General features: G+C 43.2%; 1 protein-coding gene across 3 annotated transcripts in view; it reads left to right on the forward strand.

Annotated features, from left to right (window-relative positions):
* Positions 1–22202, forward strand: part of CD8A (CD8 subunit alpha) — an 84367-nt gene that overhangs the window by 37471 nt on the left and 24694 nt on the right. For 2 of the 3 annotated variants that reach the window (XM_068275231.1, XM_068275247.1), the window contains exon 4: positions 168–293. In XM_068275231.1, the coding sequence (XP_068131332.1) occupies positions 168–293 (126 nt within the window). Of the gene's footprint in view, positions 1–167; positions 294–11601; positions 11663–22202 lie in introns of those variants that run through there. The other variant, XM_068275241.1, reaches the window with a different exon arrangement.

The following is a 22202-nucleotide window of genomic DNA, read 5'->3' on the forward strand; positions in this document are numbered from 1 at the left end:
AAAGTTACCGTACATTGTACTGAATAATATAAGCAGGAATTGCAAGCAGAGAATTATTGCTACTACAATCTTGGCCAAGCATGTGTCATAGCCTAGAATATACAGATCGCTCATATGGAGACTGTACGACTTACACTGTTTTTGTGATATTTTTACTTATTTTTTAGAATCAACAGACAAAAAAACTGGATTCTGGGACCTCAACTGTGATATAAACATCTGGGCTCCGCTAGCAGTGTTATGTGCTTTTCTGCTGATCTGTTTGACGATCACCTCTATACTACTCTGCTGCCGTAAGAAAAGATTTTATGTTTAGCGAAGTATGTTTAGCGTCAAGATGATTAGTTGTAGGACATAAAGGTCCAATCCAATTCACTATTTCGCCTAAGTTGTCTCCTTGGTGAATTCTCACATCTTATCAATAAAATGCCTTGTAAGCCACCAGCTACTAGAAAATGATTTTTGTCAGTACTTTTTTACTTGCTTTTTGGTACTTTTTCAATTGCAGAGTAGAGATGGCCCGAACGGTTCCCGCGAACTTCCGGGGTTCGCGATCGCGGAGAACCGCAAACTTTTCCGGAAGTTCGATTCGCCCCCATAGTACATCATTAGGGTCAACTTTGACCCTCTACATCACAGTCAGCAGGCACATTGTAGCCAATCAGGCTACACTCCCTCCTGGAGGCCCTCCCCCCCTTATAAAATGCAGGCAGCGTCAGACATTGGGCTCACTCGTGTGCCTGCAGTAATTAGAGAAGGGAGAGCTGCTGCAGACTGTCATAGGGCAAGCTTAGTTAGGCCCTTCTAGGCTTGTTAGCTTGCTCCTTGCTGATTCTTATTGCTAAAAAAGCACCCCTCAACAGCTCTTTTGAGAGCTAATCTTGTTCTTGTGATCTGTTTTTTTTTTTGTGTGTGTGTGTGTGGCCCACTTGCATTATATTTATATACAGCCCTGTCAGTCAGGCCCCTTAATTCCTACTGTGCCACTGCCAGGCCTAGCACATTCAGTGACTACCTGTGTGTGTGACAGGCAGCTGCACATTTGTAATCCCAATCACTGCACCTGTTCACTGTTTAGTCCACCTACCTACCTACCTACCTACCTACGTGAGCGCATGCATTGTTAATACCACCATTCATTGCACCTGTTCACGGTACGTGTGTGTGTGTGTGTGTGACAGGTGCACATTTGTAATACCCAGCAGCACTGCATATACCTACCTACCTGTTGTTCAGTGCACCCACCTACCCACGTGAGCGCATGCAGTGTGATATTTAATACCACCAGTCACTGTACCTGTTCATGGTATGTGTGTGTGACAGGTGCACATTTGTAATACCCATCACTGCATATACCTACCTGTTGTTCAGTGCACCCACCTACCTACGTGAGCGCACGCAGTGTGATATACCACTCCATGCATACCTGTTCACTGCACCTATGTAAGTCAGTGCATACCTTTCACTTCATCCCCCCCAATATGGACAAAAAAAAAGGCAGAGCCAGAGGCAGGCCACCTGGCAGGTCTGTTCGAGGTTACGCTGTCGTGATTTCGTGCGGCCCTCGACCAAAGTAGTGTTCAGAAGAAGGCACGTGCCATCAACCCTCAATATTGTCAGGACGTAGTTGACTGTTTAACACAGAACACCTCATCTTTCTCAGCTTTCTAGGCGGGACATATCTTCCTCCTCCTGCTCTGATTCTGGCACCCCACTTAATACTCAGTCGGCGGCCACCACCAAAGTGCCATCACCCCAGGGCTCAGCGGTGTGGACATTTTTTTGTGTGTCTGCCTCAGATGAGAGCAATGCCATCTGTACTCTCTGCTACCAAAAATTGAGCTGTCGAAAGACCAAGACCCACGTAGGGACAACTACCTTACAAAGGCACATGATTACAAAGCACAAACTGCAATGGGATGACAACCTGAGGAAAAGCAGCACACAAAAGCAAAGCCACACACCGCAGTGGAAGATACCAGGCCGCAATTTTTTCTCAAAAAAGGCGATATCTAAACTGTACCGTGATGTTGAAAGGCAAGTGGTGACATCTCTGGCACACAGTGTTGGGTCAAGGGTCCATCTGACCATGGATGCCTGGTCTGCAAAGCACGCTCATGCCTCAAGTCAGTCCCCACACAGCATCTCTGCCTGCAGGCCGCTTGTCTGCCTTCTCCGCCACCACCAACAGGGTCCACCAGGACTCCAGGCGGATTCCTGAATTTTTAGCAGCGGCCGCTATAGTAATTTTTCTGGTGCGTGTACATGCCTGCCTAATTTTTCTGGCTGCACTGCAGCTGCAACAACAAAACAAAAGGCATGTACATGTTTCAATTCCGCTTTGTGATCGTTACCTTGCTGCGGTGAAGGGGCTTACGTATCACAATAAAGCAATGACCGTCAGCTATATGAGTGTCTCGGGGGGTGGCACACCAAAGATAATAAGGTTGTTGATTCATTGTGGACAGACCAAATTCGATCAGCTGGACAATCACTGTTGTTCTGTCATTGAGCTACCTCAGCCTGGCGACCATATGGGCTTGAAAACCGCTATCGCCTGCACTCTCGCCATGGTGCGCACCAGTCTAGGGCGGCCGTCACAACACAAACAGCTGTTTGCGGTGCGTTACACAGTGAGTTTGGTCTGTCAGTGTGAAGCAGTACTCTAATTACACTCCCTGATTGATGTATACACATGCTAGATGTTTTAAAGCACTTTAGGCCTCCAATTTAGCATGCAATGTGATTTCTGCCCTTAAAACGCTGCTTTGCGTCAAATCCAGATTTTTCCCCGGGACTTTTGGCGTCTATCCCACTCCTCCATGCAAAAACTCAGATGTTAGACCCCTTGTAGCATCTTTTCCATCACTTTTTTGGCCAGCATAAATGTTTCTAGTTTTCAAAGTTCGCCTCCTCATTGAAGTATATTGCGGTTCGCAAAAGTTTGCAAGTTCGCGAACGTTTGCGGAGGTTCGCGAACCTAAAATCGGAGATTCGGGGCCATCTCTATTGTAGAGTGCTGAAAAGTTATTTTAACTGATTAGGGACCGCCCCAGGTTAAAAATACACAGCACTTCTGGCTGCCCAAGCCCTCTGTGGCATTAAAACAGAAGACGTAATATCGCTTCCCCACCGGCACAGATCTCCATTGTCTGAAGACAGCGACATTCGGTCCATTGGTCAGGAACCGTTTTCATTGGCTCCTGACTGCCTGATCACTGTGAGCCAATCACAGTGATCAGGAAATGCAACAGTAAAAAAAAGGCCAGAGCCTTTAGTCCCAGATGGGTTAAATAGAAGATAAAAATGTATCCCCTAGGAGAAAACTGAGGAGAAAAAGTGAATTGGTTTTGAATTTTAAAGACTTGTAAAATTGATGTCTATTAATCAATGACAGTATTATTATAGGGTTATACCCAGGGGCGTAACTATAACTCGTGGGGCCACCCAGTAAAACTTTGATTGGGCCCACAATGTCCACATCCTTTCCCTTGCCAACCACTCATGACCCTCACAGACAGGGGGCCTATCTCACGAGGGACATAAAACAAGTGTGGACATCATAATCTTCACACCCATAACAAGTGTGGCCACAAAAACACCTCATCTAGAGAATGGACCCCTTTATCAGAGGAAGTCGAGTACTAGTTTGGGCCCTCTTACAGCTGTAGCCCCCCCCCCCCTAGTCTCAGGGTCTGCTCCCCTGTAGTTACGCCCTGGTTACACCTCATACGGTTATATACAAATATCTATACAGCTTCTCATGCCAGGATAGGCCCTTTCAACTTCTATGGGATTGCTGACTCTGTCACAGTGAGGTTTCACATAGACATTGACAAACCTCATCCTTTAGGCCTCTTGCACACTGCAAGCGATTCAGATTCAGATTCCGCTTTTTAATCTGTTTTTTACATCAGATTCAGATTCCGATTTGCAGTGTGCAGGGAGAAAACTGCAAATCTGAATCTGAATCGGAAGTAAAAACAGATTAAAAAGCGGAATCTGAATCTGAATCGCTTGCAGTGTGCAAGAGGCCTAAAGGATGAGGTTTTGCCCCACATGACTATGTTCAGACCATGCCATAGGTCACTCAGGCACTATATTATATGCAGTACATTGCGATTGAGTGGAAAAAGCGTGACTACTCGCATACCAACAGGAAGTGGCCTGACTGCAGTGCAGACTCTGAGGGTTCCCAGCGCAGGTAGAAGTGGCTTCGGTCTGACATGCTAGCACGTGCCACCAACCTGAGACAAGTTTATGTGGTTTTAGTTATACTTTAAGCTATATCTGCCATTATGAAAAGCAGAATTATGGCATGTTACTTACAGCATTATTTTTATGATTAGTTTTAACAGTTTGTGGAAACTTTTGTTACACATTTGCACATGTAAGCTTTTTTTTTCATTATTATGTAAAATGTTTTGTAAATGAAAGTTTAATAGTAGTTTAAGTTTGCAAAGTATGCAGGTCATTAAATAATATCCTAGGAGATCATTTTTCATCTTCTGTTTAAAATAACTTTTCTGAAGTCAGCAATTGAAAAACTACGTGAAAAGTACTTGCAAAATCATTCTGAGTATTTTCTTGCTTGCTGGTGGCATTAAAATGCAGTTTATTGATCAGATGTGAAAATATCATCTAGAAGAAAACTTAGGAGGAAAAAAAAGTCAATTGAATAAGAGGCAAAGGCCCATATGCAATTCCCTTGTTCTCCAAGGATATATTTTTCATCTTCTCTTTAAAATAACTTTTCAGCATTCTGCAATTGAAAAATTGAAAAAAGTAGGTGGAAAAAGTACTGTTAAAATTGTTTTGACTATTTTCTGGCTTGCTGGTGGCTTGAAGAGTATTTTAAAGGGATGGTCGGAATGCCAATTTCCGATTCCGCGGTAAATCCGCATTCCGCCATTGCCAAATTATTGATTCCACCTTCCGCTATCAATTTCCGCATTCCAATGCGGAATTTCCGCCTGAAATCGCTGAAATTCCGCCCGACTTTAACATTGATTTTCTCAAAAACTATAAAGTCTTTTTGAAAAGACCTGACATATCTGCATGGGCTGCACTCAAATTCTGGCCTAATATAAATGTCCAAGTGGATAACTTACAAGAAGCTCAGAGGCTGATCTGTAACGAAGCAATTGCCTAAATATACATTTTTTCTATTCTTGAGTCTAGACACGATTGGTCAGAAACTGCGCAGTCTTTAACTAGCTCATGTGCACATGACATAGTGGTGGGACTTACGAGGCCGGGGTATTCTGTGTGGGGGCTTGCGGGTGGGTTTGGGCAGTTGGCAAGCTATTTGGCGGGAATTGTCTTAGATTTCATGTTTTTAGCACCTGGATTTATAATGAATAAAGTTTTGGTACATTTTTGAATAAAATCTGTTCGTTTGTACTCAGTCAGGTTACACCCCTCCTTTTCTTTATCTCACAGTTTTTTACGGTCTTTTTGAAAACTTTTTTTTGCATCTTGTTCAGAAGATTCTGTTTAATAAACCCTAAAAATTTTGTGTTTCTAGGACTTATGGAGGCTTTGCTATTAACTGCTAAAGTCGGCGGATTTTTACTGTAATGTAAAATGCAGAAGAGTAAAAATCCGCCGACTTTAGCGGTTAATAGCAAAGCCCCCTTAATTCCTAGAAACACCACATTTTTAGGGTTTATTAAACTGCATCTTGTGAATAAGATGCAAAAAAAAGTTTTCAAAAAGACCTTATAGTTTGAGAAAATAGATGTTAAAGTCGGGTGGAATTTCCGCGATTTCCGGCGGAAATCCGCCTACCGCACTAGAATTGGATTGGAATTTCGGAAATTGCATTTCCGCGGAATCCGAATGAGCATCCCTATTTTATTGGCAAGTTATACAAATATCACCAAGGAGAAAACTCAGGAGTAAACTCAGGAGAAAAAGGGAATTACATATGGCCCAAAGCCTCTAAGCACAGGTATTTGCTTCTGTTAAATTGTTTGTACTAAGTTTTTTAAAAATTTAGTTTTTACATTTTTGAAACATAAAGGTTACATTCAAATGATTTTTAATATAATATCTCAATGACATCACGATTTTAGCCCCCCTGCACTGTGTAAACAGTAAGTTATTGAAGCTGTCTCCTCCTGGACCAGCTGCCTGCTGAACACAGGACCACATATCTCATTATTCCTTGTGGTCTTTGGCAGCTGCCTACGGTCGGTTTCCGTTTTTAGTGCCAGTGACCAAACATGACAACAGGAAATACATTCACAATACATTATTACTATTATTAATAGGAAGGGCATCTAAATTTAATTTCTCAGAAATTGCAGGAAATGATAATGATGACAGATTAGTAAAAGTACAAACACATCTCCATTTATCTTTACAAGGGTACAACATCTCTTGACTTTTTACATTTTGTCCCTCTTTTTTAAATAAAAAACATAAATTATTGTGAAAATAATGCTAACATGCTATGTAGTGCTGTATGGGAGACATTACAGATCGCTCAGAAACAGCCTTATCAGTCCGCCAACAGTGCGTACACATGCGCTACTGTCGCCTGAAAGTCCACCCAGTGGGAGGGTCTGACGGACCCGTCGTTGGCGGCCGTAGTGCGTGTGAACGCACCTTTATGTGTGAACCAGACTTTATTCCTGAATTCCAATCTGCACTAACGCTACCTTGTCCATGTGTAACGTTATTTAATGTTGTAATGTCTCCCATACAGCACTACGTAGTATGTTAGCTTCTAGGTCAGCATAACTTCTCAGCCGCCCATCCAGTTCCTCAGAGCACCCGTGGGTCAGCACTTGCTCCACAGCCTGGCCGGAACTGTTCTAATTGACTAAGCAAAGGCGTGGCAGGCTTGCTTGCTCTAACTGTTGATCTCCTGTAATTGACATATGTACTTGCACATCTGTAATCGTCTGTTTTGCACATCTGTGTATGCCTGTCCTAAGTACTTTGCCTATGCCATGTGTGCCAATAATAATTCCGGGTATGACACCTGCTGTACTTGGCAATTAAAAGTGATTCTGATTCTATAAACACATACAAAACTGATGCCAACTGTCAAAAACTGACAGGACAGGACAGGACAGGACTGGACCCCTCTTTATTTGTGAACCAAGCCGAAATATGCAAACAAGTCACTGATTGTATATGGTTGCAGAGAAGTGCACATGGGGAGGGGGGTCCTGCCAAATAGACCTACAAGCTAAGGGTTGTGGGAAAGTACAGAGGTTTTTTCTTACTTTCACACTAGCTTTCCTTTAATGTTTTGGAAAGATTTTCATTGGTTGCATCTCTGTGTCCTCCCTTAATAACCACCTTGGCGGTAATGACGAGCTCAGCTCGTCCATGACCGCCGCGGTGGATTGTTCAGGCCCTGGTGGGCCGATTTTCACACATTTTTTTTAAAACACGCAGCTATCACTTTGCTAGCTGCGTGTTGTGATCGATCGCCGCCGATGCGCCACTACCCGCCATGTTACAGGCCCCCCCCCCCGAGACCCCTTACGCAGCCTGGCCAATCACCGCCTGGCTGCACTATGGGGTGGATCGGGACTCCCTCCGACGCCATGACGTGGATGACATCACCCCGATCGTCGCCATGGCGACGGGGGAAGCCAAACAGGAAATCCCGTTCTGAGCGGGATTTCCTGTTTGCTCTAATCGCTGGAGGCGATCGGAAGGGGTGGGGGGATGCCGCTGCACAGTGCTTATCATGCAGCTAGCGCTAGGCTAACTACATGATTTTAAAAAATTGGAAAAAAAACTGCTGCGCCGCCACCCTGGCGATTTTAATAGAACGCCAGGGTTAAGGGCATACTGAAAAGGCACTCTCCTGCAACTGAACTCTTCAAATATTCCATAGTATTAAAATCCCCTTAGCAGTATTCCCCAACCTTGTCCTCAAGGCCCACCAACACTACATGTTTTGTATAAATCCACAGATGTAGTTAATCAGCTCTGCTGAGACACTAATTACCTCACCTGTGCATGTGTGTGCTTTCCTGCTAAACATGTACTGTTGGTGGGCCTTAAGGACAGGGTTAGGGAACTCTTCCTTAGAGGACAAGGTACCATCTTTTTATTTTATAAGAGATTGGGAAGAGCTGAAGCTTGGTAGTGCGTCTATACGACCACCAACACACCTGAACAATATAGTAAACTTGCATGAGATCCACCCTGACAACAAACACTCAGAACTGGACAATACAGGATCTTCTCAAAAAATTTGCATATTTTGATAAAGTTCATTATTTTCTGTAATGTACTGATAAACATTAGACTTTTATATATTTTAGATTCATTACACACAACTGAAGTAGTTCAAGCCTTTTATTGTTTTTCTTATTGATGATTTTGGCATACAGCTCATGAAAACCCAAATTTCCTATCTCAAAAAATTAGCATATTTCATCCGACCAATAAAAGAAAAGTGTTTTTAAAACAAAAAAGTCAACCTACAAATAATTATGTTCAGTTATGCACTCAATACTTGGTCGGGAATCCTTTTGCAGAAATGACTGCTTCAATGCGGCATGGCATGGAGGCAATCAGCCTGTGGCACTGCTCAGGTGTTATGGAGGCCCAGGATGCTTCGATAGTGGCCTTAAGCTCATCCAGAGTGTTGGGTCTTGTGTCTCTCAACTTTCTCTTCACAACATCCCACAGATTCTCTATGGGGTTCAGGTCAGGAGAGTTGGCAGGCCAATTGAGCACAGTAATACCATGGTCAGTAAACCATTTACCAGTGGTTTTGGCACTGTGAGCAGGTGTCAGGTCGTGCTGAAAAATGAAATCTTCATCTCCATAAAGCTTTTCAGCAGATGGAAGCATGAACCCACTTTTGAACCAGAAACAGCGGCAGAAGCGCCTGACCTGGGCTACAGACAAGCAGCACTGGACTGTTGCTCAGTGGTCCAAAGTATTTTTTTCAGATGAAAGCAACTTTTACATGTCATTCAGAAATCAAGGTGCCAGAGTCTGGAGGAAGACTGGGGAGAGGGAAATGCCAAAATGCCTGAAGTCCAGTGTCAAGTACCCACAGTCAGTGATGGTCTGGGGTGCCATGTCAGCTGCTGGAGTTGGTCCACTGTGTTTTATCAAGGGCAGGGTCAATGCAGCTAGCTATCAGGAGATTTTGGAGCACTTCATGCTTCCATCTGCTGAAAAGCTTTATGGAGATGAAGATTTCATTTTTCAGCACGACCTGGCACCTGCTCACAGTGCCAAAACCACTGGTAAATGGTTTACTGACCATGGTATCACTGTGCTCAATTGGCCTGCCAACTCTCCTGACCTGAACCCCATAGAGAATCTGTGGGATGTTGTGAAGAGAAAGTTGAGATACGCAAGACCCAACACTCTGGATGAGCTTAAGGCCGCTATCGAAGCATCCTGGGCCTCCATAACACCTGAGCAGTGCCACAGGCTGATTGCCTCCATGCCACGCAGCATTGAAGCAGTAATTTCTGCAAAAGGATTCCCAACCAAGTATTGAGTTCATAACTGAACATATTTATTTGAAGGTTGACTTTTTTTGTTTTAAAAACACTTTTCTTTTATTGGTCGGATGAAATATGCTAATTTTTTGATATAGGAAATTTGGGTTTTCATGAGCTGTATGCCAAAATCATCAATAAGAAAAACAATAAAAGGCTTGAACGACTTCAGTTGTGTGTACTGAATCTAAAATATATGAAAGTCTAATGTTTATCAGTACATTACAGAAAATAATGAACTTTATCACAATATGCTAATTTTTTGAGAAGATCCTGTACTATATAAAAGCTTTCTGGTGACCTTTTCAAAGGGAAAGTGATACATGAATTGCCTAGAAAACATGACTACATTTTGTTTATCATATTATTGTAGAAGATTTGCGTATTGATAATGGTTAGAGGTGGTAGGAGTAAAGAGTAGATGAAAGCAATTAGCAACCAGTCAGTTTCCATATTTATTTATATCAGCACTAGTTACAGAATGGAAGACTGAGATGCCGTTACTGGCATAAGCAATGGCCCTGTGTTGCTTTGCTAGTTTTCATGAATCATCTCCTAACATTAAAGAAAAACAAAAACAAACAAAAAGACTACATGTTATGTTTCCATGTTCTGACCTCTGCTTTCTCTTTGTCTAAGCACATACGTAATGTTTTTTCTTTTCTTTTCAGACAAACTATGTAATATTGGGTCCAAACCAATTCACTTTTCCTCCCATGTTTTCTCCTAGGAAATAATTTTTCATCTTGTGTTTAAAATAACTTTTGCACTTGGCAATTGAAAAAGTAACAAAAGGTACAGCTAGAACTCGAAAAATGTGAATATTGTGCAAAAGTCCATTTATTATTCAATTTAAAAGGTGAAACTAATATATTACATAGACTCATTACATGCAAGGAGAGATATTTCAAGTCTTTAGTTGTTATAATGTTGATGCTTATGGCTTACAGCTTATGAAAACCCCAAAATCAAAATCTCAGCCCATTGGAATATTGTGAAAATGTTCAATATTCTAGGCTCAAAGTGTCAGACTCTAACCAGCTAATTCATCCAAAACACCTGCAAAGGATTCCTATTTCATATATGTGTCACCATTTAAGTTGAATTACTGAGATAAATAGACTTTTGCACGATATTCTAATTTTTCGAGTTTCACCTGTAGGGGAAAAAGTACTTTCAAAATGTTTCTGAGTGTTTTCTTGCTTGCTGGCGGCTTAAAAAGCATTTTATTCAAAATGTGAAAATATCACCTGGGAGAAACCTTAGGAGAAAAATGGAATTGGATCAGGCCCTGTCATATCTTTTTTGTAAATCTTACTGCTTTCAAAAAAAAAATCCTACTACTGTAGACAAATCACATAGTCAGTAAATAGATTGAGATTGAATTTTTCCCTACTTCTCCATCAATTTTTTTGAAATCCTCAATTGATTTACGATAATAATTTTTTTTAACGTATTATTATTATTATTATTATTATGGTAGTTAATTATGCACACAACTATAATAAATGTGCTTGTCTGATTTGCAAAGTTAGAGCAAAAGCAAACAGTATTTAAAACGCTTAGAACACGGATCACCAGTATTCATGATTTCCTGTGCGAATTTATCAACTCAGAAAAATGATAAACAGTACTATGTGGCTGCCACAAAAATGTAACATCAACAAATATTTTTAATTAAAAAAAAAAAAAAGAAAAAGATTTTTACCATTTTTAATTATTGACATAGGTCTCAATTCACGGAGCATTATCAAACGTTTATCAAACACTTTATCAAACGTTTGATAATTTACCTCATGGGTAAAATCTCATTTTAAATTCACTAAGGTGTTATATATTTATAGAATGTTTTACCGATAAAACGTTCAACAAATATATAACATCTTAATGAATTCAAAATGAGATTTTACCCTTGAGGTAAATTATCAAACGTTTGATAAAGTGTTTGATAAACGTTTGATAATGCTCCGTGAATTGAGGCCATAGAATAAAAGGGTGGAGTGGACTATTGAAGTGATATTAATTAATTATTATATCAACAATTACAGTATAAAGTGGATTCCAATGTTGTAGTTACATTCAAGTTACATATTTTTAATACCTATAGGAAAGAGAAAAAGATCTATTTGTTGTATGTAGAAATTCAGCATTGTCAAGAAACATTATTGGACCGGAATAGGTAATACTACTTCTAATAACAATTTTATCAAAGTATTTTGTTGCTCCTATTTCCTCAAAAACATACCAGCAGATTAACTGACATAAACCAATTTGGCACATCTCTGTATGCATTGTAATAATGATGATGATGATGAATTATTGTTACTATTATTATCATCATTATGGATGTACTATTGTACCACATGGTGTGCATCAGTTAATCTTGTAGCATGCTTTGCCTTGGATGGCATAATCTCCTGGTCAGACATAATACACTGGATTTGGATGTGCCAATATATATATATATATATATATTTAAGTTTTGGACAGAGAAGAGGAGGGACAAAACCTCTAATAAATCTGTTATCTGTATCCATTTGGTTAAACAAACACAGAACATTTATATTGCGCTTTTCTCCTGGCGGACTCAAAGCGCCAGAGCTACAGCCACTAGGACGCGCTCTATAGGCAGTAGCAGTGTTAGGGAGTCTTGCCCAAGGTCTCCTACTGAATAGGTTCAGGATTACTAAACAGGCAGAGCCGAGATTTGAACCCAGGTCACCTGTGCCAGAGGCAGAGCCCTTAACCATTACACTATCCAGCCACTACGGTTAAATTTGCCTTCTTCTTCTACGCCTGTGAGACTCGTTACTAACCCAAAAGTGATGTGATTCCTAAACTTTTACAGAGATAACCAGACCAGATAACAGGGACAGAAACTAGATATTACGAGCTCAATAGAAGAATTTAGATCTGGGCAATGTCAACTTCTCCTAGAAATGTGTGTGATTGGAAATGGCAACACATAGGGCTTGATTCACAAAGCGGTGCAAACTGTTTAGCACGGGTGTGCTAAACAGTTAGCACGTGAAGTGCCGTTCGCAGACTTTTGCGCGCGCAAAGTGCCGCGATTTGCGCGATTGCGGACTTTTGCACGCGCAAAAGTCCACGAACGGCACTTCACCTGCTATGTGTTTAGCACACCCATGCTAAACAGTTTGCATCGCTTTGTGAATCAAGCCCATACTCAAGTGATGTGCATGCGGCACATGAACAGAGAAATGTAAAGGCGCACAGTGACAAAAAAATGTAAAAGGCTAGTAAAAACATTCAAAGACCACCTGGGTCCAAGAGCACCCTCTATGGCTGTAGTTACACCTCTGGTTTATGATACAGTTTCGCTTGTAGCGTCTGATCTGACTACAATTGTGAGATGTTCCTTACTGGGGAAGGTTTCCAGTTTTCTTCTTTGTCTCACTGTGAGCAAGTGAGGGGAAATCTTGCTAATGGTGCAAACACGGCACTAAAAAAAATAAATGGCAGAATTTCTTCAATACCCTTAAAGGATAAGAATTGTAAATTTAAAAAAAAGTATCAAATTTAAAATACATACATAAAATTGTAGATTTTTTTGCAAGAGTAAGATGAACTATACATTAATTTTTGAAAATCTGACCGACTTCATAGGGGATTTTTGGGGTTTTTCTTTATTTACAAAACCACTTACTGAACTGCAGTTAGTCAGTCCATCTGCCAAAATAGCGTTCAATCGAATACGGAAGCCAGCCAGCATCTCTGTATAGGCCCTTTCTAGTGATTACTTTTGGTAAGAATACAGGTAATACTGTGAATACCCAATGAGGCAATGGATTAGTCCATAATCTGCCAGATCTGTCTTTTTATTTCCTACTGTAAGTGACAGCAACATAGGAATAGGTAAGTTACAGTACATTTTATTCTGGGAGAAATGCACATTTTATATGTGTGTATTTTCAATCTTACATATTTTTTTTTTCCGTTAGTGGTCCTTTAACAGCTCTTATCAAAACTGAAAGAGCGTTTTCCCTTGTTTCACACTATCATAGCCTCGCCGACCCCTTTAAGAATGCTTAGCAGGTGCGGGGTACACCACTGAATTTATATCCGTTGAATAAAAATACTAGTTGAGAGATTTCCGGGGCAGTGCAAGATACACGTTCTGATAATGGTACAGAATATGTCAAATGTGGTGACAGTTTCTGTGACATCCGTTTACTGGGACCCTCTATAAGCTTTATGTGTGAAAACGTAATAAACGAAATTTAGTCTAGAAATATCAGACATAACGTACGTGAAATCTGCAACAATAACTCTCTGTAGGCAGCCTCTGTGATTGCTTCATATTTATTTCAAATTTAGCACTGTAAATGTATGCTAATTATCCCGCAACCCCCCCCCCCCCCTCCCCCCCCTCCTCCATTTAAAACATTTATTTTTATTTATTTATTTTTGCATAAAAATGTGCTTACAAAAAAGACTGTTGGTCTTATCTTGCCATATCTGCCTGTCCTCATTACATCAAGACTGCTTAGAGACAGGTGCTCTGTAAAATATCTGCTCATGTCAAGAACTGAAACTGAAAGGCTGATTTATCAAGACAGGTGCACATAAAACAGGTGCAAGAAATAAGCTGTTGCTGTGTGCAATCAATCAGAATTCTTGTTTATTTCCACAGCTAAAAGCTGATTGGCTGATAAGTTACAAGCTATCTGTATCCAATTTTCTTTGATGGAACAGTTAGTGTTGGTTGAATTACCTTCGGTTCGCTTTGATCGACAAGACAAAACACAGAACATTGACATTGTGCTTTTTCTCCTGGCAGACTCAAAGCGCTTCAGGGCTGCAGCCCCCTAAGGTGCTCTCCATTCGCAGCTAGGATAATTAGGGAGCCTTGCCCAAAGACTTCTTGCTGTATTACATACTGGCTTGAGCTGGGATTTAAACCCTGGTCAAAGGCTTTACTCCCACATCAAAGGCAGCAGCCTTACCAGTACGCTACCCACCAATGAAAAGATATCATGTGCCCTGCACTTCCCCATGGCAAAGCTAAAAATCCAGTATGGTGGTTGCACTCTGAAATAAAACTTTATTAAATCAATATCAAGCCAACTTTGCAAGACTAAGTAGGTGTCTTTATCAGGGCAATTTAATGACCTTAGCAGAGAGGCACCGCTGGTGAGTCATACATGGTGGTAGGTCTGGCTGTTGCAGCCTGAAAGTACATTGCAAAACTTTTGTTAGACGTTTCCTGCTGGTGGCCATACTGCTGATGCTCCTTGTTTGGCTTGTTTGGCTTGGTCATTTTTCCGTGCAAGTTATCCCTGTTGCCAATGGGGAAGGCTCTTCACAAGAAAAAACAAAAACTGTGTAGTCAAGTCGCCGCCCCCATTAAAGAGCTGCTAGGGGCACATGCCAGCAAGTGCCTCTTAAGAGATATGGCCCAGACTGTGTGTGTAATTCCTTATCTTTGAATATAAGCTTTGCTGGAGACTAGAGCATGTATTTTTACAGACAGGAAGTTTCGAATCAGGATTATTTATTCTGTTGGCTAATTCAAAATAAAAACAGTAAGCTTTCAGCTTGTAAGCCTTCTTCAGACTGTATTCCTGTTGATTGACAATGCTAAAACATACAATCCGAAGGAGGTAGGGAGATTTTTTTTTTGACAAATATAAGTTTCATCCAGATACATTAATTACAAGGGATCTTGAAAGGATTGTGAGGTACTTATGGCAAATAGATGAGACCCTTGGTTTGCTTAAAAGAAACAACAGGACATAAATGTTTTATACATATCTGAGGCTTCCTGCAGCCCTCTTGACACAGATCGCTCCCTCGCAGCTGTTGAAAGCCTCCTGGACCCTCCAGTAGTAGCACCGTTATCTCCAACAGTCAGGGCGTACTCCGTGGCTGGGAGCGGTCCATGCCTGCACATTACTACTGTGCAGGTGCAGAACTCTCCCAGCCTCTGGAGCGCGATGGGGGAACATGCACGGGTGGACAGCGCCTGCACCGACTGGCCAATGATAAGGGAGCTGCTACAAGAGGATCCTGGAGGCTTTGGATGGCTGTGAGGGAGCGGTCTGTGTGGAGGGGGCTGGAGGAAGGTCAGGTATGTATAAAACTTTTATGTCCTGTCGTCTTAGGTACACTCTAATGTTTACATAGACTCACGCTGACATGGAGAGTTTTTACAGACCCCATCCTGTTCAGTGTACGCTGCTAGGGGCTGGACACCATTAACTGTATGTTACTGAAGGAGGGGGGATCATTCAGAGGGGACCAGGGGATTCCCAGGGAGAGCAAGTGCCCCAAGGTGCCCCAGTGTAGCGCTGCCTATGAACAAGTGGAACCCTGGAAGCAACTGGCCGCAGTAAATGCTTAAAGGAGCAACACAATTTTTTTTAAATTTACTGTAAATCAATTTTTTTATTTACAGGTACACTTTAACTTTAGCCTGTCTTTATCTGAAAAAACTGCATGTGAGACACACATGACCCATTGTTAAAAAGCAATCGGCAAATCAGTTGTTTTGCTGGCAAATACATTGCTGCATACAAAGCAGCTGGTGTAACCCAATGAGTTGTGAAATACCAGAAATGACTGTGTAGTACAGGGAAGAAAGATCCTTATGAATAAGTTACAATAATAGTCATTTCAAAAGTAAATTCTAACTAGTGCTGCTCATGCCTATAAGCCACCAGCACCATTTTCAAAAAAAAATAGCAAAACGAATCCATTTTTCACAAGTTAAAGTTTGGGCTTAGAGCTAGAGGTTTTTTGAACCCGTTCTGAACTTGCTCAAAAATAATGAAACTAACAATAAGACTACGTTATATGAAGGAGCTAGGAAAACAGCAGATTCCCTGTGTGCCCTGGCAGGGCCCTTATTTCTGTATGTACAACCACCTCTGATGACACTTTCTGGCTTATACACCAATACACAGGCCAGAGAGCAGTCGCATGTAGTGAGGGAGTGGAGCCAGCACTGTTGAAATGTGTGAATTTACTGTCATGGGTGCCCAAACTGTGTCCTCAGCAGGACCATAGCCAGCAATCTTAATTGCGGCTATGGTGCACCGGGGTGCTTAGATTTGGCATTAATCAACAATACATTTGTCCTGACTGGGAAAGCTGTGTCACGTCACTTTTATGATTGAGAGGTGCCAGCGCAATGGTTTGGCGAGTGTCCTGAAGACATCAGTAAGTAAGGTTAGTTTTAGATGTAGGAGCAGTAAGGGTAATGTTAGGAGTAACGGTAGTGAGGTTAGGTTAGTGTAGAACGAGACAGGCAAAAATGGCACAGAAAATTTGGGGGCACCAGGCACCCCCATAGGCTGTAATGTGAATTACGGCTATAGTGGCGCTCAGGCTGTAATTTGAGTGCCACCAAAACGGAAAATTGTATACTTACCTATCGGTAATTTTCCTTTCCTGATGCATCCATGGCAGCACCTACGGGTTGTTGCCCCGCCCACAATCCCCATAGGACAAGTGAATAGATAAGTTAAACCCCACCCTGCTACTCCCTGTCTATTCTCTTTTCGACCTCACCAAGCAATAGGGTGGGTCCTATGTGCTGCCATGGATGCATCAGGAAAGGAAAATTACTGATAGGTAAGTATACAATTTTCCGTTTTCCTAAGGCCTCCATGGCAGCACCTACGGGATATAACTAGCTAAATAACAGAATCAAGGGAGGGCTATTATTGCTGGTGCACAAAAAAGTATTATTTTATTACAGTGCAAACACTCAAAAGTTTGTCAGACAGGTAAGTCTCAGCATATATACAAAATTAAGTATTACGTGACTGATACAGGTTTGGTAACAGAAAGAACCGCTCTACCAAAGTCAATTGTGGAATTAGCTGCTGGGTCTACCCTGTAGTGTTGCATAAATGTATGCACAGAACTCCAGCTAGCTGCCTGGCAGATCTTTTCCGCTGACACCCTAGAATAAGCTGCCCATGATGTAGACATGGACCTGGTGGAATGGGCTTTTAACTCCTGTGGGGGTTCTAGGTTACTGACCCTGTAGGCGGTTTCGATTGCGTTTACAATCCAGGATGAAATAGATCTAGACGATGCTGCTTCGCCTTTCCTATATCCTGCCGCGATGACAAACAGTCTTTCTGTTTTTCTAAAAGTTTCTGTCACCCTTAGGTACTGTTTAAGTACACGTGACACGTCCAGGCTGTGCGGCTCCTCTGAATCTGTAGTCTGGAATGTGGGTAATGTCCATTCCTGGTTAAAATGAAATACAGTAGATACTTTGGGAATAAATTGTTGTACCGGGCGTATGATTATTCTATCTGGAAAGAAGTTCAGAGAAGGCTCTTTTATTCCGATGGCCTGAAGTTCAGATACCCTCTTAGCTGAAACAATGGCTAGAAGAAAAACAGACTTTAGGGTGAGATGCCATAATGAGCTCTCTTCCATGGGCTCAAAAGGTGGCCCTGCAAGTGCTTCCAAAACTATAGGCAGGTCCCACTTTGGAAATATATTACGTATCGGAGGTTTGATCTTCATCACCGCTTTCAAGAATTGGGTCACTAACGGGTTGGTTGCCCATCTTCTCCCTGTTAGCGCTGATATAGCCGTCACTTGGCACCTAAGAGTCGAGTAGCCTAGCTGTTTGTCCAATCCCGTTTGGAGAAACTGTAATATTTGATGAACTTCCGGATGTAAGGGGTTAAATTGTTGTTGGTTCGCAAAAGTCGTGAATTTATTCCAGATCGTATGATAGGTCCGGTTTGTTGTGGATTTCCTAGCCTTTAAGAGTGTCTCAATCACTTCGTCTGAACATCCTGCATCCTTTAGCTTCCTCCCTTCAACAGCCATACCGTCAAAGCTAATTTGTGGATTGGGGTGCACAAACGGTCCCTGTTGTATCATGTTCGTCTCTATCGGCAGGGCCGGCCCGCTCATGAGGCGGGGTGAAACTTTTGCCTCAGGCGGCAAATTTCCAGGGGCGGCACCCGCCCGTCCGTGGGTGCGGGGAGCCGGCCCGCCGAGCTGGAGGGGTAGCTGGCAGGACGGGGGTATTGGGCCAGCGGCGGGGAGGGGGGTCGGACCCCCCCCTCCCTCGCCTGGGTCCCCCGTCCTCCGCTCCCCTCCAGCCTAAATAGACGCAGCCGTATATGTAAGAGGCACGGGCGGGGAGACACCCACCTCCTCCTCGCTCCAGCGTGCACTCCACTGACATCACTTCCTGCAACGCTGCAGGAAGTGATGTCAGTGGAGCGCATGCTGGGAAGAGGTGAGTGTCCTCCCCGCCCGTGCCTCTTACATATACGGCTGCGTCTATTTAGGCTGGAGGGGAGCGGAGGACGGGGGACCCAGGCGAGGGAGGGGGGGGGTCCGACCCCCCTCCCCGCCGCTGGCCCAATACCCCCGTCCTGCCAGCTACCCCTCCAGCTCGGCGGCCCCCCACAGCGGCCCCTCCCCCGAGGGGGGGGGGAGGGGCGGCAGTGGCAATTTATTTTTAAAAATTTGCCTCAGGCGGCAAAAAGTCTAGGGCCGGCCCTGTCTATCGGTATTCTCCATGGAGCCTGTATCTTCAATTTCCACAGCCGGGAAAACCAAGGTCGATGCGGCCAGTATGGAATTACCGCTATCACTACCATTGTCTCTCGGGATATTCTCCTGAGTAGTCTGCTCACCATGGGAACAGGTGGATAAACGTACCCCAGCTTGAAATTCCAAGGTGCAGAAATTGCATCCATTGCTTCTGCTGAGTACGACTTCCAGCGGGAGAAGAATCTCTGACATTTTGCATTCTGGGGAGTTGCCATTAGATCTATCTGTGGCCTCCCATACCTCTTGCAGATTTCCTCGAAGATCTTCTGGTTCAAGGACCACTCGTTGTTGCATAGCTTGCACCGACTCAGAAAATCCGCCTTCGTGTTCTGTATCCCTGGAATGTATAAGGCTTTCAGATCTACCAGGTTCTTCTCCGCTAGAATCATGATTCGAGCCGTCTCTTTTAACAATTTCCAGCTCCTGGTGCCCCCCTGCCTGTTCACATAGGCTACAGCAGTTCTGTTGTCCATTCTCAGTAGAACCGACTTGCTGGACAATGTCGGTAGGAAATGACAAAGAGCATAGTAAGCTGCCCTCAGCTCCAAGATATTGATTGACTCCTCTGATTCCTTCCTGTGCCATGTTCCCTGTACTGTCGCTGATGCAAGAAAAGCCCCCCAACCTTTGTTGCTCGCATCTGTTGTTAACAGTAATGATTCCTGTTTGACTATACTGTGGGTCTTTGACAGATTTGTCTTGTTTCCCCACCAAAGGAGACTTTCCTTGATCGATTCTGTTAGGAAGATGTCTTGATTCATATTGATGCCGTCCCATTGGGTGAGGAATTCCCACTGAAGCATTCTCGTGTGCCACTGGGCCCATGGAACCATGGCTATCGTTGATGTTAGGACTCCAAGGAGGCTGAGGCATTGTCTCGCTCTCCACCTTTGAATAGGTTCCACCTGTCGTATTCTCTGTATTATGGTGTGTATCTTGGCCTCTGGCAGACCTACCGAGTTGTATACGGTTTGGAAGCTTGCTCCTAAGAAAACCATATCCTGCGCAGGGGTAAGCTGACTCTTCTCCCAGCTTATTAGCCAGCCGAAGTCTTGGAGAGTGGTCAAAAGAAGCGTCCTCTGAGACTGAATCAACTCTATATCCTGGGATAGAAGAAGTATATCGTCCAGGTAATGGTGTGTTCTCAATCCCTTCAGACGAAGTAGGGCTATCACCTGGACTAATACTTTGGAAAAAGTTCTGGGGGCGGTACTTATCCCGAAAGGGAGACAGGTAAACTGTAATTGCAGGTTTCCCACGCAGAATCGTAGATAGCGCTGGAAATCCCGATGGATAGGGATATGTAGGTATGCGTCCTCTAGGTCCGCGGATAACATCCAGTCTCCCTGCTCCACTGATAGGATTATAGATTGTAAAGATTCCATCTTGAAATGGTGTGATCTTATGTGTCTGTTCAGAGTTCTTAGGTCCAAAACTGGTCTCAACTTCCCCGATTTTTTTCTCCACCAGGAATAGGGGTGAGTAGACCCCCTTGCCTTCTTCCTCGGTTGGAACTTCCCTCACGGCTTTCTTCGAGACCAACTCCTGAATGTATGTTTCTAGGATCTGTCTCTTGTCGTTTGATGTTGGAATTTTTGTTGCTACAAAAATATCTGGTGGAGGTTTGTCTATGAAGCTCCAACGATGACCCTGAGTAATTGTCTCCAGCACCCAGGGATTCTGAATATGCTCCGCCCAAGTGTGTCCGAAAAACTGGAGCCTTCCCCCCACTGGGCTCACCTGGGCGGACACACCATCAAAACCCCTTTGAAGTACTCGGAGCAGGCGGTGTTGCCTTTTGCTTGTTCAGTCGCTGAAGGGTTGACTGACCCCCCTGCCAATTCTTGCGATATTCCTTGCCGGGTCTATATGACCTTGCGTTACGATATCTTGTCTGTTGGAAACGGCCTGATTGGGAAGAAAATGTTTTTTTTGTCTTACGATCTTGTGGTATTAGTCCTGATTTACCTCCGGTGACCTTGGAGATTGCTGAATCCATTCTGTCACCGAAGAGTGACTTCCCGTCAAACGGAATCTTGCACCAGTTTTGCTTTGACATGGGGTCTGCAAACCACGATCTGAGCCACAGGGCTCTCCTAGCCGTCACTCCATATAGCATTGATCTTGCTATCGCTCTCACCAGGTCTATAGCTGTCTCGCCAATGAAATCCGCTGTCAGTTTGAAATCCTGTAAGCCGTTAATTAGCGTTTCCTTGTCTGCTCCGGTGGTGATCGCGGTCTGCAGGTTCTCAGTCCAGGCTCTAACGGCTCTACTTACTGAGGCTAGGGCAACTGCTGGCCTCATGGCTCCTCCCATAACCGTATATAATTTTTTCAGATCTGCGTCAATTTTTCTATCGCTTGGCTCCCTGAAAGATACTGCGTCGTCAATTGGGAGAGTAACGTGTTTGGCTAATCTCATAACCGAGGCGTCTACTGACGGAACTTCGTCTAAGGACTTCGTTTTCTTTTCTGGTAAGGGATATAATTTCGCAAGCCTGTTGTTTAGGGTAGCCTTCTTCTCGACTTTAGTCCACTCTTCCTCAATAATTTCTGCTATTTCTTCCATGAAGGGAAAAGCAGTCGAGGATTTCTTTAAACGTTTATAGTAGACTTTCTTCTGTACTTCCTCCTGCTCTTCCCCTTCCTCCCATTCTATGGCCTGTTTGACTGCCTTGACAAAGGGTTCAACCAGGGCAAAGTCAAATCCTGCCTGACCTTCTTCGAAATCCTCATCTTCCTCCTGTTGAGAAGCAGTCGACGGGATATCTGAGTCATTTACATGAGGTAATTTCGCCACATACTCCGCCATGGAATCCTGAACAGCCTTTTTAATTAATTCTGATACTTCCACCGGCTGTTGCTGTTCCGCGGACATTTGAGTAAAGCAATCCTGACAAACTAACTTTCCGGGTAGAGGTGTTTTTCCACAAGCCCAGCAAGGCTTAGAGTGTCTATGTCTGTGAGAACGTCTATAGTCTCTTGGAGATCTGCTCCGCGATCTTTCATAGTAGTGGTAATCTGATCTTCGTGGCGATCTTGGCCTTCTGTTGTAGTAATAATTTCTAGTACTCGAAAGTCTTTCAGGGCTGTCAGGGAACAAATAAATGTCCATTACTCCTCTGCGCTCTTTGATACGTTCAAAAGTAA

The sequence above is a fragment of the Hyperolius riggenbachi genome, chromosome 1 (assembly GCF_040937935.1).
Source record: "Hyperolius riggenbachi isolate aHypRig1 chromosome 1, aHypRig1.pri, whole genome shotgun sequence".
NCBI lineage: Eukaryota > Metazoa > Chordata > Amphibia > Anura > Hyperoliidae > Hyperolius > Hyperolius riggenbachi.